Raw genomic sequence first — 16304 nt, 5'->3', positions numbered from 1 at the left:
CTTGACAATTCCTTTGGCATTTTACAATGAAGATTCTTCTCAATACTGCTTGCTCTAAAGACCATCTTCTGTTAATAAAGTGTACAATATCAAGTCTCTGCATGGTTCCATTGACTTCCATATTCCTCCAAAGTCTTCATTTAGTAGCTTACAAGTTGTCCTCTGCAAGATTTCTGATTAGAGCAATGGTGCTCAGCCAATGGACGAACTATGTTCATCAAAGCCGATCTACTTGATCCTCAGAATTCTCTCCAATCACATGAGGCTCCCCAAATCGTCACTGCAAAATTTTAACAGTATTTTAATGCATGTAGTTCTGAAGTTAAATTTCAGTGTAGATACATATTTGTTTCCATAGAAACATAAATATTTATTGACTGTTGACTGTTGTGCTTACATTAATTCCACTTGGTTGCTATAAAATGTGTTAATGTTTGACCCAAAATAATCATACAATTCTGAAATGCAAAAGATATTACGAGGGCTATCCAGAAAGTAAAGAACGTTTTGTTATGACGCCACTAGGCGCGCGCCGATCTCGTACATTTTGGTGCGTGCGCACTCGGCAACTCAGTTGGCATCCAGCCGTGACAACGGCGGCATTCTCACGCTGCCCGTTTGTTCACAATTTCAACTTAAGATGAGCGCTGCGATTAAAAATACCGCCAGTTAAGAGGTGCAGTCAGTGATACGGTTCGTGTTGGCATTAAACTTAAAATCGATAGACATTTATCGCTAAGTGTATGAAGTTTAAGGAAAAAACATAATGATTGAAAGTTCTGAGAAAATGGTGCATTCATATTAAAAATGGCCGATCTGACACTCATGAGTCATGACGAAGCGAAGGGCGGACGCCCGAGTAATTGTGATTGATGGAACTGGTCGCTAAAGTTGATGAAAAGGTTTGCAAAAACTGCCGATTCCCGATAACGGGTCTTTCGCTTTGTTGTGTGACAATTTCAAATCACAAAGTCCGTGAAACTTGAGGAGAAGTTTCATTTTTAAGTGTTTTCCAACAAAAACCGTATCACTGACCGCACCCGTTAACTGGCAGGATTTTTTGCTCATCTTAAGTTCAAATTGTGAAAAAACGGGCAGCACAAGAATGCTCCCGTTGTCACGGCTGGACGCCGACTGAGTTGCCGAGTGCGCACGCACCTAAATGTATTAGATCGGCGCGCGCCAAGCGGCGTCATAACGAAAACGTTCTTTACTTTCTAGATAGCCTTAGTAGTACAATTATTTTTAGATTTGAAGGTGTTAGTTATCTGAAATCAGTGATACAAATTTTAGTTTTAAGTAACCCAATATGATGAATAAAATTTTTTGAGTTTAATTATTTATTATACTCATTGCTCAACTCAACATCTCAAAAACACTGTAGTAAACAGAAAGTGTTTTTATTTCCAGTATTCAACTCTAATCTCGTTAGTTTCTTCATTTACAAGACAAGTGGCCAAAGTTTGTGTGTGTGTTTGGATGCACAAAAACTTGAGTACAGACTATAAGATCTAAATGAAACTTGGTACAACCATGTAAACCTCTATTTATTTGAACAAGTTCATGCACCATAAATAGGCTATGGTGTTATTGCTGGTTTATGGTTTAGCAAATGATTTTTTTTGCAATGTCTGTTAAAACTAACTTGTAGGGCTTAAAAACACAATGTAATATATTGAAGCATTGTTGTACGCTTAATACAAAGAAAATCAAAAAAAGACTTGATATTTTAAATTCTCATTTTATTTTTATCAAGAATAAATAACCTGATGTAGTTTGCTTGTTTATATTTTAATCAAGTTTGATAAATATATTTACTTTTGACAAAGCTCATAACACAAAAAAAAAAAAAAAAACATTTAATTAACTTCCAAGTAGCAGCAAACCAGCGATTATGATCTTTGTAATGTAAAAAATACTATTTATTGCTCCTACTGCTTATAATTTTGTGTACAAATCCACCAACAAATTAAAGAACATTTTCACACTGTTTTCTCATATGATGATAATGATTTTGATTTCCAGGTTCATGCTATTTATATTCACATTTACATTTTCCTCGGCTGTATGATCGGACTGACATTGTTTGTGGGTGTCGTCATCGCAAACTACTCGGAGAACAAAGGAACTGCACTCCTCACTGTGGACCAAAGGAGATGGTTTGTATATGTAATTAAAATGTTACTAGACAATCAATAATGTATGAGCCATTTAAAGAGGATTACCGTAGCGGTTTTAGTCCAGTAGTCAGAAACAGGGGCGGGTCCAGGACGGATGTCTTAATGAAAGAAGCTCACAGATTTTTTTATGATGTTACAGTTTATCCGCTCAGCCTAATCCCTGTCCTGCTCCCTGTCTACAGGAATGATGTAACTGAATAAAATCTTACGCGCACTGCAACCTTCTGAACATTCATTTAAATATGTAATTATTTAATAACCTCCAAAAGGTTGTCTACCAATCACAAAAATCACTGAAGTCTCGGAAAATTCAACGCTTTTACTAGTATCAAGAAAGTTGTAACTACTTTTCATTCTAAGGTCTCAAAAATCACAGAAAATACCTGTCATAAAAATAAAGTTCTTCTGGCCTGTCTTTTGTTTGCTGCAATTTCATAAGAAAGAATCATATTTATTATAGTGAGAGCAAACATATTTTAGGAGTAGGGAACCAACTGAAATTGTTACAACACCAAATATTGTTTGCCCGACTATCTCATGTTCAAGTCGCTAAAACTAGTGCAAATAATTGTCTTATTAGGTACCAATGGTTGTGCATTTTTGTTGGTTGTGTCATCCCCTAAAGTCATAAAAAAAATACTAAATTTTAGTTTGATAACTGCTAGTTGACACCTTATCCAAATAATGTTACAGTTTTAAACCATAATGCTATTAGTTCATTAATTGTGGACACCCTTTACTACAACAATTAAAAAGTAGGTACTTTCCTGTTAAAGGGAACATTCATTATTATCGATGATTTTTTTCTCGATATATCGATATTAACAAATTGAAACATATCAGCTGACATCTACGAAAAATATTGTTCAGTATCAACAAACATTAATGAAATGAAACCTAACATAACTAACCAAACTTGCTGTAACATTTAAAAAATTCCGTGTTTATAACTTATTCAAACCCAAACAGAATTTTTAAATGGTACAGCAGGTTTGGTTGGTTATGTTAGGTTAGCTTAGAACAGTTTCATTTCTTAGTCCATATAATAGACTATTTAAGCCTAAACAAGATCAGTTGTTGTCAATTTGTAATGGATCGGAAAACAAAAACATCGATATACCGTATCGAGAAAAAAATCATCGATAATAATGAATGTTCCCTTTAACAGGAAAGTACAAAAAAAAAAAAATTGTGCCTTTGCCTCGGTATGTAATAAAATAGCATTAATATTACTAATACTGTAGGCCTACATATTACTACCTACATTATTTATCTATCCCAAATTGTTTTGACATCAAGAAAAAATCTAAATTACATGGTTTACAACATTTACCAAGAGCATTTTTATTTTACAAATGCACTAAATACTGTAAATTAAATGTGTTTTTCAGGTGTGATTTGAAAAAGAGGTTGAAAATTGCCCAGCCCCTTCACTTGCCTCCCCGACCTGACGGTAAGAAGTTCCGAGCCAAGATCTACGACCTCACACAGAACATAACCTTCAAACGTTTCATCGCAGGGATGGTTCTCATCAACAGCAGTCTGCTCTGTGTCTCGGTATGTTTACACTTGCCTGTTATTTGGAAATAGAAACTGTAAAATATTTTTGTCTACAGTTTTCATATAAACTGGTATTTTTTTGTTGTATTTTGTTTTGTTGTTGATTAGTTTATTTTTATTTAATAATAACCAAAAGAAAATGAGCCGTATGTGGATTAATTCTTTTACAAAATGTTCTAAATAAACATAAAAAATAAAAACAAAATGTCGGTTTAAAAACAAAGTATTCATTATTAATCCTTTACAGTTGGGATTCTGTTTTCATATATGAAACTAATTCATAAGAATATGATTATTGAAAATTGAAAGTATTCAAAAAATGGTTTATGTTCCCAGTGGCGTGAGGAGGAGGCACACACAGGTCCGCTAGCTATGATCAGCACAGTGTTGACGCTGGTGTTTGTGTTTGAAGTAGTGATGAAGAATATTGCGTTCACTCCACGCGGCTACTGGCAGTCCCGCCGTAACAGATACGACCTCTTGGTCACCGTGCTGGGGGTCATCTGGATATTCATCAACTCAACATTGCATGTAAGTGAACTTAATATCAATCCCTGATAACCTGAATCACCAAGATCATAATCCATGCTCTGAGGAAACTGAAGTAGCATCGCAGTATGAGCAACATGGACAAGCCATAGGGTTATGCTACCTACATTAATAAAATGCACACATCGGTAATTAGCTGGCTAGCAGGCTAGCTTGAGTTATAATGCTTGCCTAGCAATCAAGAGGTCAGGTTTGATCCTGACAAAAGGTCTGTTCATTGTCCTTAACTGGACCCAGATGTCCTTAATTACTTTTTAATAAGGAAATATATGGTTTAATTTACTTGACCATTGGTGATCCTATTGTTGTCCATGGCAAATGGTTTTGAGATTAAAGTCTCATCATCAGTTTTCTTAAAATGTCATATCACTCAAATTGAGGTCGTAGATGAAGACAAAAACACATAAAACACTACATAACGGAATTACATTACTATTGACCACGCTGTAGTGTCATGTACTAACCAGTTTTGCATTGTAATGTCCTTAAATTTTTTGTGTTTTCTGTTTGTGTTTTTGTGTTCACTTACGACCTCAACTTGAGTGATATGACATTTGAAGATGACGAGATTTTAATCTCAAAACCGGTCAAAATAGAAAACAGAAGGGTCACCGAAGTACAGATAAATTAAAGCAAACCATTTAATTCTAAAAGTGATCCTGGGCCACTAAGCATGATTAAACTAAGGAAATAGCTGCTCTTAGTCAGTAGAAAAGCTCCACAATGCTTCCTACGCTATTCTACATTCATCTTACATCCATATTTGTTCTAGTTTTATCCCCACTTAGCTGGTAATAGTAATGGAAATGGTGGTTGGAGTCAAACTTGGCAAAGTCTGGGCACAGAGAATATTGTCTAGCACTAATGCTGGTGTCTAAGGCAAAGTCCAACACTTCCCCTTTACCCTAATGTAGTACAACGCTCTCAATGGAAGAAGACCCTGTGCTATGTGCGATAGGAATTTCCACACAGTACTCGACGTTTGGGCACTTTCTAGCTCTTCTCAAGTATAGGCCAGCACAAAATACCAGACCTCACGGTTGTCCCATAGGCGTATTTCCTCTTACCTTACTTCTCTGAGGTCTAACTTGTCAGCTTGCTTCTATTGAGCCTCAGTGTTTGGTTCCAAGATTTTGTATTGTGATTTTACCTACTACTCTGCGTCAAATGAAAGTAAAGATATTCTACACTTGATACTCTAATATATGTTACTAATATGTTACTTTGCTATGTTACAGAACAACTTGTCGTACACCGTGGGTTTCATCGTGGTGATTCTCAGGTTCTTCACCATCACTGGCAAACATGCAACGCTCAAAATGTTAATGCTGACTGTAGGAGTGTCTGTATGCAAGAGTTTCTTCATCATCTTTGGAATGTTTTTGCTGGTTTTCTTCTATGCCCTTGCTGGGTCTATACTCTTTGGCACTGTGAAGTATGGAGAAGGGATTGGAAGGTATGTTATGTTTTTGTATGACTGTACTGTCTTGTTTGCCCCAAATACTTTATTTCCAAAATTGTATTAATCTGATCATACAAATAAGGCAGGCTTCTAAAACCATGTAAATGCAATAAATTATCCTTATCACACTTAAATCAAATGGGTTGTTCAACAAGGCTGTGTTGATATTCTCATATTTTTTGGAATTAACCTGAGCAAATGTTTGATTTCAGACGAGCCAACTTTGGCTCTCCAGTGACAGGAGTGGCAATGCTGTTCCGCATCGTCACTGGAGAAGATTGGAACAAAATTATGCATGATTGCATGATCCAGCCCCCGTACTGCACCCCCGCCAATAACTATTGGGAGTCGGACTGCGGCAACTTTATTGCATCTCTCATCTACTTCTGCTCCTTCTACGTCATCATCACTTATATAGTTCTCAACCTGCTTGTCGGTAAGATGTGGAAGAATAGGTTTGCTGTAACCCTTTTGACACCAGGGACTATTTATGGATGTTATTGTGCCTTTGCTCATCTTTTCACATGTGTGCTTTATGAAAACAAAAACACTTCTCATATAAAGATTTTTGGTAAACACATAATAATGATGGGCAAAAAGTAGCTAACGCCTGATCAGGGTTGCAATAATTTACAAATTCCACCTACCCCATCAACATCCACTTGAGTCGAGTGCCTTTCATTTTAGGTAGGCTTCTCCTACCAAACTCTGCCATACACCAACCACTCATGAAAATTGTACACTTGACTTAACCAAGATACAATTTGAACCATCGATCCACAGTGCTGTTTCCTGGCCGGGAAACAAAGACTTAGATTACTCAGCTATTGATCAAAACTATCGGTATATCTAATTTACAATACTGAAAATTCCAAAGCACTAGAATTCCAAGTTGCAACAAGTTTCAGGCAGTTACTGATATGACTTGGTTGCTCTTACCGTAGTACAGTTTGCAACGGTTTTTGTTTGATTCCATAAATATTTGTAACTGAAGATTTTGATATGTTTTTAACGATTGCCGATGTTTCTAACTTCAATAGTCAAGTGTTACTAAACTAGTCTTCAACATTGTTTTTGCAATGTTTTGTTTAAAGAGGTTGGCGGCCTTCTTTTGCTAGCATTTACCTGTCTACATGGGCCACAGGGGCCTGTGTTTTGAGCAAAGCAAGGAGGGAGACAGTACATTACAAGGATGAACTGTACTGATAAAAAGTAGTGGCATGTACCAAAATCCGAACCCACGGTATCTCTGCTTTGGGCCCAAAGTCTTTGGTTTTCCCCATAAAAGTACTGTTTCCTTCAACATAGCAATAGCCCAAGGACTTAATATAAAACGCTTCTATACAGCTATCATCATGGAGAACTTCTCGCTGTTCTATTCCAACGAGGAGGACGCCCTACTCTCATACGCAGACATCAGGAACTTCCAGAACACTTGGAATGTTGTCGACATTCACCAGCGAGGGGTGATCCCTGTTAGACGGGTGAGTCTATATGTGACAAGTAGGAATGAAAGTTGGCATCTTATTTTCAGTGACATTGTACAGGGTGTCTCCTAAGTAAGTAGGCCTACCGAAAATGTAGGAATAGTTTTGATCAAATTAAAACCAAAATCAAGTATAACATTTTTTTCCTAAAACATTAGCGAGATCCGTAATTTTGTTTTTGTATTTTTAATTTATACCGTAAAAACTATTGAAGATATCTTAATGAAATTTGATATAAAATTTCAAAGAGTCATAAGCTATTTGAGGAAAAATTATCATTAAAGAATATTTTTTTTTATTTTGTCTATGGCAGCCATTTTAATTTTAATAAGTTACATAAAAATGGCCGATTAATCATCCAATTTTTTTCATCAAATTTTGATGAAAAAATCCCAAGAACACTATTATATAGTATTTAAATTTCCTATCAAACAACACCAAGTAGAAACAAACCAATTTATAAATAGCTGAAAAATCACGTTATTTAGTTGTACAGACCAGTCAAAATAAGGCCAAGCAGTCAGAGTTTGCCTCAGTTTGGTCCTTAAAATTTGTGATTCCTTCATATTTTAGTATGATTAGTTAACTTTTCTGAATAGTTCATACCTACCTGTGGTGCCAACGGACATTCTATTAAATGACTATACAGAGTATATATAATGTGCTTTATTTCAGCACATTATATACCTGACTCATTTTAGGCAATGTATAGAATGCCTGATTATTTTGCCGGTAACGCATGCATTGACCTCCGTACGAATAGCCTGTTTGACATTAATTAACCATTATAAATCCATCTCCAGGTGAGATTCATCTTAAGACTGTTGCAAGGGAGGTTAGAAGTCGACCCTCAGAAAGATCGTCTGCTATTCAAACATATGTGTTATGAGTTGGAGCGGCTGCACAACGGAGAGGATGTCACATTCCACGATGTTCTCAAGTAATTACTGTAACAACTTCTCCAGTTATTCCTAATTTATTTATATATTAGTTATTTATGTAAGTTTCAATACTGCTTATTAAGTTTGAATTATTCTTAGTCTTAGAATATGTATAACTAACTACCTCAACTTTGTATTCATTATATTAATGTGAAAAAAAAAATATTTCTGTTTAAAACATAATAAATTGTATTTGATGTAATTGTATTTGATGATCCCTGAAACAACTCAATATCAAAAACTCATCAAAAAGGATAGTAAAATTAAACATTGGATAATATACTCCAACAAAGATATTGCTGCTTTAGTGACTATTTCAGATAAAGGTGAATGTTTATTATTATTGTGTTTGGTAGCTTTGAAGAAGAAAGGAAAAGTAAAAGAAAAGGGTAAGCAAAGAGAAATGTGTTTCAAACTCGTATGTTTGCAATTAGCATTTATAGAACGAAGAATGTTACTTATGAAATTCAATAAATACTAATTGGACCAAAACACGGTTATTGTGTTATTTGAACAAAAGATTTTCTCATGTGATAGAGCCTACTCTTTTGATTGTATTTTAGGGAAAAAGTCTTTAGTTTCTTATATACTCAAAGTTTGTACTTTTTTTGCAAATTTGATTACTATGATTTGAATTTTTATTCCAAAAGCCAAGATACTAAAATGCTTTAGAGTTTCTAAACTTGTATTTTGCTGACAAACTTGTTTTTTTAATTATTTTTAAAAGGAAATTGCTTACTGTGTATTGCGTTATAATGCAGAATAGAGTCCGAATAGTCAGAATAGTAACCGAAAACTATCCCTGAGCCAATAAAAGCATTTTGTTTGAATCTAGCTAGTGTCCCACCAGAACCAAGGAGTGCTGGTAAGTGGTAACAACGGTGTAGTGAAGTCAGTTCTCTCTCCCAACTCCGCCATTTCTGGCCTAGAACGCCAGCCAGCGACAGCAGCGTTACTATATTCTGGTTTAGATACTAGTTGACCCAAACATGGCTCAGTGAGAGTTTTGGATTCTGTGGTACGTACGTTCTTGTAGTGTGTGATTGTAAGTTAATCGTAACAGCCCTCTTGAACTTTGTGTTTGCAGTATGTTGTCCTACCGATCAGTAGACATCAGAAAAGCTCTGCAACTAGAAGAATTACTGGCGAGAGAGGAGTTTGAATACATCATTGAAGAAGAAGTGGCAAAGCAAACCATCAGAACTTGGCTGGAAGGCTGCTTGAAAAAGATAAGAGCAACAAATGTAAGTTTGGAATAGTTGACTGAGACTGATGCCGTGTAAAGCTTGCTGTTTACACAGCTCTTAAACAATTAACATCCAAATAAATATCTTATAACAATATATCAATAATGGCTGATTTGTTAACTTTTTATAATAATTGATAATCTGTCCTAAATTCTAAACAATCACTCATCTTTGGTTTACAAATCTTTAAAATGTCATATTTACTACAGCTTTACAACAAAATCAAAAATTGGATTCAAAGGTGGGATTGTAATTTCATTAATTGGTGTATTCGTCAAAAATCAATCCACCATTTCAATTTAGTGCATTTAATTTTCAATCCAACAATAACCACTATCCTGACCTTGTTTGGTGAAAAGAAGCTAGGTTATTTGTAAACTAGTCATAGTCTAGTTAACCCAAGGAAAGTACTATTCAATAGAAACTAAAAACTGTACCAAAACTAAAAATTTGTATTGTAGGGGAATAGAGCAATAATTTTGGCTAGTTCCAAAATAGGATAGCTTCATTTTGAAACTAACGACTTACTTTGAAGAAAGGGCATTTAATTGAGTTAGGGGCAAACCTACCTAAGGGGTGTCAAACATCAGTGGACTTTTTTGTGATTCCCATTTGCTGCCCAAGAGTCCTTCAAACTTGTGTTGCTTGATGAACTTCAGCATTCTGTCTATGAGCTCTTCCTGAGAAAAGAGTCCATGGTTTGCCTTAGTTCCAAAAGTGCTTTCCCTTACCTCATTTGAAGCTGTGCATAAAATAAATGGTCTACAGTCTCGTCAGACTGTCCACACTACATACTGTGCTCCCATCAAGGATCCTCGAGCAATGTAGGTGGAAGAACACCTACATTTGTTATCACAATCAGCTGTTCCCTATTCTGACATAACCGTTGTGTTGCAGAAGCAGCAGAACAGTTTGATCGCAGGACTGCGAGCTACCAACGAGCTGGTCGTGGGACCGACGCTGGACCATCCCGAGGAGAAGGCCAAAGACACAATCCAAGACCAGGACAGCGAAGGAGACCCCAAGGTAATATCTTTGAATGATTTACATTTCCAATATCAACCCTGGAGATAATTTTCTACTGTTTATCATAAAACGTTGAGGCAAGTGGTCAAACCCCCATAAGAGTTTAAATACAAACCAGTTTAAAGAAAAGCTAATTGGTTGATTAGGAAATTGTTAAAAAAAAGTTCAACTAGCTTACCTGAGTAAGTTAATGGAGTCCAGGGGCTAATAGATACAAATGAGAGATTATAAGACATAACACTGATATTTTTTTATAATGTTTTTTTACAGTACATGGTGTCTACTCTCCGGGAAATCTGGGAAAACAGGGAAACCTTCGGGAATTTTATCTTACCTTGAAATATCCTGGAAAACTCCAGGAATTGACCCAAGGCGGAGGAGCCCGGCCATCGCAAACGTAGTTTAACCGAAAGACCACCGCTGGTGTTGCCTCGATCGCGGGAAACGATTATTGTTGTCGACTAAACTGCAAAATGTGCTCACGGGTATTGCCGCGATCGTGGGAAACAGTTATCGGTGTTGCCTAAACCACAAAATATGCTCACGGGTGTTGACGCAATCGCGGGAAATGGTTATCGGTGTCGCTTTACCTACCAGTAATACTGGTTTAAATATGTTGTAAATATTATTCCTTGGAAAAGTTTTGTTTGAAAGTTATAGTGCCCTAACAAGTAAAAGTAAAGGCTAGCACTACACCCGACTTGGTGAATAGCTATACTTAAAATTCAAAGTTTTGGCTTGTCAATAAACCCTTTTCATCGGTTTATACTGTCTGCTTTCTCAAAGACCAATATTTTAATAAAATTAGAGGCAAAGCATTTCAAAGTTTAACCCCAGAAAATGACAACCTAATGAAACTTAAAGTCTTTCTTTAAGTACTGGTTTAACTTTTGATTATTCTGTTTTTGTTAGAGACGAGTCTAAGTCATATTTGCTGTTGTAGGAGGTTGAAGGACCAAGACACAGGGCCAAGAGCAAGCAGATCCCGAGATCAGACAGTGTTGGCAGTGGCAGTGGACGCAAGCTGCTTGTCCCTACACTCTCCGACCCTCAGAGTCGTCCTGACAAGGAACGTCAGCAGAACAAGAAGAGGAACAACCGCCCACACGGTATGTCTACATAACTAATCTACCTTTTGATACTCAGTAGGAAAAAGAACTTGACCTTGAAGTAGCACTTAAAATTGGTAAAGCCATTTAATTTAAAAACTATACTAATCAACAAATTCCATCGTTGCAGGTTCCAACAAGAATCTACCTCACGTGTCCGAGGGTTCGGAAGCCAATCGACTTCTGCTGAGAGACATAACTCTAAACAAGACGAGTGCTCTCAAAGTGCCCAACGTGATGCTGGAGGTGTGTGACTGGTGGCATGAGCAGATCGGCTACAACACAGAGTCTAGCGATGAGGAGTGTGTGTGAGGTTGAACCATCAGGAGGAGGCAAGCTTGAGGAGTGTATGTCAAATGGAACCATCAGGAGGAAGGAAGCTTGATGAGTGTCTGTCAAGTGGAACCATGAGGAGGAGTCTGTATAGTGGAATCATCATCATCAGAGTATGGGTGTTTTTAAAACCTACAAGAAAAAACACAGACACATTTTGTAATTGTTTTTATAACTCTTGTTGAGTTAACTCCTCCAATATGTTCGATCTCTGATGGTTGTAGTTTTGTGATAAAAATGTGCCAAGAACCAAATTGTCAACCGTATGATAACAGATATTTACCCTCTACAATGTGCCATTTATTTTTGTATAATTTAATCGGCTAATTATAAACTTACGGTTTTAGTTTAGTAAGACTGCCTTTCAAGCTTGGGTATGATTGGTGGCCAACAATATTTACAACTGTGTTTAGATTTACAACAATGTTTAAATGTATTAATTTAAGTTTGATGTGAGGCTGGGATGGATCTATTTATGTGCAGAGTGATATTTCAAATACGTCAATGCATTGGGTATTAGATATCCAAGCACATACTGTTATTATTTGATTAATAATTGTTTAACCAATCTCAGTTATGCTGATTATTTGCTTATAATACAGTCAGTATGTTAGCTAGCCAATGACATTTCCATCCAACAAATACTACGTAAGTTAAGATAGAATATTCTATTATATGGGTTTTATTTTTGGAAATGTTACAAAAAATTACTACGTAGTGACTACCTTTTGTTCCTTATGTTATGAGACTTCTGTTGACAGATTAGTACCTGATTAGTCAAACTAGTCAATTGTGCCAAATTTAAATATTTGTATTTGTAGTTACTGTGGTTTTCCTCCCCATTTATTTATTTGTATGTGGTTGTTAGATAAAATAAAATTAAACCAATGTAAACCTAATATTTATATGTTTATATTATCAAGTATTATTTGAACAATAATAATTAATACTGATAATTAATTCCACTTATTACAAGTGGATTTTGTCAATTGAAGTATACCTTTAACATCTTGGAGTGGTTATGTGAAAAGTACAGTATTGTGCTGTCGTCACCACTTTTATTAAAGTAAAATATATCAAGTATGGTAGATTTTAAATCTGTATACTACTCTATGTTTTGTATATGACTTCACAAATCAACGATTGTAAAACGTTATGTTGTCATGACATAAAGTTTATGTTGGTATGCATGTTACATTGCACAACATAATAATTGTTTTCACACAATCAGCATTTTTATGACATAGTAGAGAATGGTACAAACTTACTGCCTAATTACTCTACTGTTTTAAAACACCATTGAGTTGTAGTACTTGATGAATCAGTCACTTAAAACTTAAAAAAGTAGAACACTTAAGGTATTAGTTTTCAAATAACAACGTCCAATACATTTATTTAATGTTGTTTAAATGTCCCCACTCAGCTAAAGAACAATATATGCCGTGTGATGATTTTGCAGTAGGTAGAGGAAGAGCACATTTTGCAAAGGAGAATAATATTATGTAAAATTATTGTAAGAAATGTAATTAGACTGATATTAAATTAGTATGATGTGTTTATGTTGTTATTGTTATTGTTACCACTAAACAGCACTTGTTGTCATACCTAACAGTATTATTACTAGTGAGACAAGATTTATTATTTTATCAGAGAATTTATAACATTGTTGTATTTATGTATTGTAAATATTGAATGTATTACAACACATTTACTATAATATGATGTATTTTTTGTTTCATCCCTCAACAATTACTACTTCTAAACACAATGGTTTTTACAGCTTATTTTCCGTAGGAAATGTATGTATAATGCATGAACCCTGATAGAAAAAAATGTGGTACTGGTGGGTGATTGATATAAGTGTACCAACTGTTTTATTAGAAAATTATTAGAGATATAAAAAAAAATGTTAAATTGTCTTGGATTTTTTATTTAAAAAATCTTGGTCAAGTTGGAAAAATAATTTTAGCAACAATTTTTCCAATATGGCCACCAACTTTGATTTTTCTTATGGAAACCCCTATTTATTTTTTATTCCTTGCATTTTTCTCTAAATCTACTAATTTAGCAGGCGTGTTAAAACTAAGAAAACTGATTTGCGTTATACATCCTATACGAGTAAGTTTGAGAGAAAATGCTTAAGAGTAAATAAGTCTTTAAATTGCATCTACATTCTATAGTTCGGCCGCTTAGAAAACGACCTGCGCGCCAATGCTGGAGGAGGTCGCTTTCTACGCGGCCGAACTATAACAGACAATTAAAAACATAAATAAACTGTATCAGCATTCTTACACATACTTTCTCCCATCAGTTTGTCAACAACCTTTATCATGTGTAAGCGGTGAGAGTAAATGGGATTTGTACAATTTTGTTCAGAATTCAAAGGACTATAACATACTAAAATTTGATCAAAATCGTTCGGACCATTTTTGGGAAAATCCGATTTTTCCGTTATTTTATGGGAAAATAACAGAATTTACAATAACTTTTGAACCGTAATTTTTTACAGAAATGGGATTTGTACCATTTTGTTCAGAATAAAAAACTTTTATCAAAACCGTTCGGGCCGTTTTTGGGAAAATCCTATTTTTCCGTTATTTTATGGGGTTTTATGGGGAAATCCCCATTACAAATCAAAAATTTCAAAAGAAAAAAAACCATCAAAATTGTAAGGATGTTAAATCAAAACAGGATTTTTTCTAAAGTCCTATTTTTTCGTTATTTTATGGGGTTTTATGGGAAAAAAACATAATTTACAATAACTTTTGAACAGTAATTTTTACAGAAATGGGATTTAAACCAATTTGTGCAGAATTTAAAGGGCTACAAACATACTAAATTTTTATCAAAATCGTTCGGGCCATTTTTGAGAAAATCTGATTTTCCGGTTTTTTATGGGAAAATCCCCCAAAAAAAAAAAAAAATTTAAAAAAATGAAAAAACGCCTGGAGATACCATGGATTAGAACCTACATACCAAATTTCATCGAAATCGGACCACAGGTGTAGTCCCTAGCTCTGTACACATCCAGACATACACACATCACTTCGAAAACCACTTTTTGGGTCCAGGGGGACCCAAAACGAATATGTCCACTCAAACTCGAAAATTTTGACGAAAACAATACTTTTTCCATATGCAATGGTTTTATGGTATAGGGGGAGAAAGTAAAAATATCGATTCAATTATTTAAAAAATGGCAGAGAATTTTAGAATAAGAAAACTATGTATTTTGTGTGGTCATTAGAATGTAGATGCAATTTTAAGACTTATTTACTCCTACCATTTTCTCGCTAAACTTACTCATTTAGGAGACAGTAGACGCACGCATTTCATCATTTCTTTGCAACATACAGGCCTAATAAGTTTATTTATTTATTATTGTCAAACGTCAAACTGTTCAAAATTATGTTAATTCAAAATCATAAAAATCATTATTTAGTAGACAAATTGGTCGAATCGAAACCAAAGTACTGTAGTTGTGTTATGAAGTCGACTAGACCATAGACTAACCAACACAAGAAAGAAGAAAGGGAGTATGTTTTATCTATGACTAGACTAAGCAAGCGCACATCCGCTCAGTGGAAGAAGTGGATTTGAAACTATTGAAAGATTGAATCATTATTGAATCGAATTGAATCTAGCTTCAGCTTCACGCTCAGTGTTGCCACCCTGGACCTGTGACAATTCCCCATCTGACTAAGAAAAAAATCCCCATTTTATCCCCAGCTAAAGCAAAAATCCTCCAATCATGCGCCAAGTCATAAAAATCTATAGAAAGTCCCCAATTTTCCTCCATCCATCATCCAAATTCTACGAAAATCCCATTTAACTACCAAATATCCCGAATTCATACCTACCTATGCCATAGTGTGTGGGTAAAAATTCACTCTCCGTGATTATATTACACTATGACATACATACATTATTTATTCACCCCATATTAAATGTGCTGACGAGGAAAAATCCCCATTTTATCCCCAGGACCCCAGCTAAAGCAAAAATCCTCAAATTTTCCGCCAAGCCATAAAAATCTAAAGAAAATCCCCAACTCTCCTCCATCCAAACGGCAAATACTATAAAAACCTCCTTTCAACTACCGGTAGGCCTACCATGGTACCAATGATTATAATATATAATTTAAACGTACGGTACATAAATTTATTCACTCCATATGAAATGTATAGTAACTACTACAGTACTATATAAAAGTAGGTACAAAGGATTGGGACTGATAACATTTTCAGATTTCCTTCTTAAGTGATTCCCCCTCAGTTAAAGGTTGATCTATTGATCACTGACTTTCTACCCCTCATTCTTAGTTTTATATCATACATTTATAATAGCCTATATTACAAAATGAGTCATGTTGTATATTCCTACTAAATGTCTGGACAATATTGATAACAA

The 16304-nt window shown here is 35.1% G+C and overlaps 1 protein-coding gene across 2 annotated transcripts in view; it reads left to right on the top strand.

Annotated features, from left to right (window-relative positions):
• LOC128988337 (sodium leak channel NALCN) overlaps nt 1–13591 on the top strand; it is a 42370-nt gene extending 28779 nt beyond the window's left edge. For both annotated transcript variants that reach the window (XM_054409531.1, XM_054409530.1), the window contains exons 21-31: nt 2026–2159; nt 3572–3737; nt 4077–4271; nt 5528–5745; nt 5964–6187; nt 7099–7235; nt 8042–8178; nt 9267–9423; nt 10324–10452; nt 11396–11561; nt 11692–13591. In XM_054409531.1, the coding sequence (XP_054265506.1) occupies nt 2026–2159; nt 3572–3737; nt 4077–4271; nt 5528–5745; nt 5964–6187; nt 7099–7235; nt 8042–8178; nt 9267–9423; nt 10324–10452; nt 11396–11561; nt 11692–11873 (1845 nt within the window). In that variant the 3' untranslated portion in view covers nt 11874–13591. The remainder of the gene's footprint in view (nt 1–2025; nt 2160–3571; nt 3738–4076; nt 4272–5527; nt 5746–5963; nt 6188–7098; nt 7236–8041; nt 8179–9266; nt 9424–10323; nt 10453–11395; nt 11562–11691) is intronic.
• The last annotated feature ends 2713 nt before the right edge of the window (nt 13592–16304 follow it).

The sequence above is a fragment of the Macrosteles quadrilineatus genome, unplaced genomic scaffold, assembly GCF_028750875.1.
Source record: "Macrosteles quadrilineatus isolate MER2022 unplaced genomic scaffold, UCM_ALF_1.0 Scaffold_3__2_contigs__length_128488019, whole genome shotgun sequence".
Taxonomy (NCBI): Eukaryota; Metazoa; Arthropoda; class Insecta; order Hemiptera; family Cicadellidae; genus Macrosteles; species Macrosteles quadrilineatus.
Note: the sequence above shows the minus strand (reverse complement) of the source record. Positions and strands in the feature narration are given on the sequence as shown.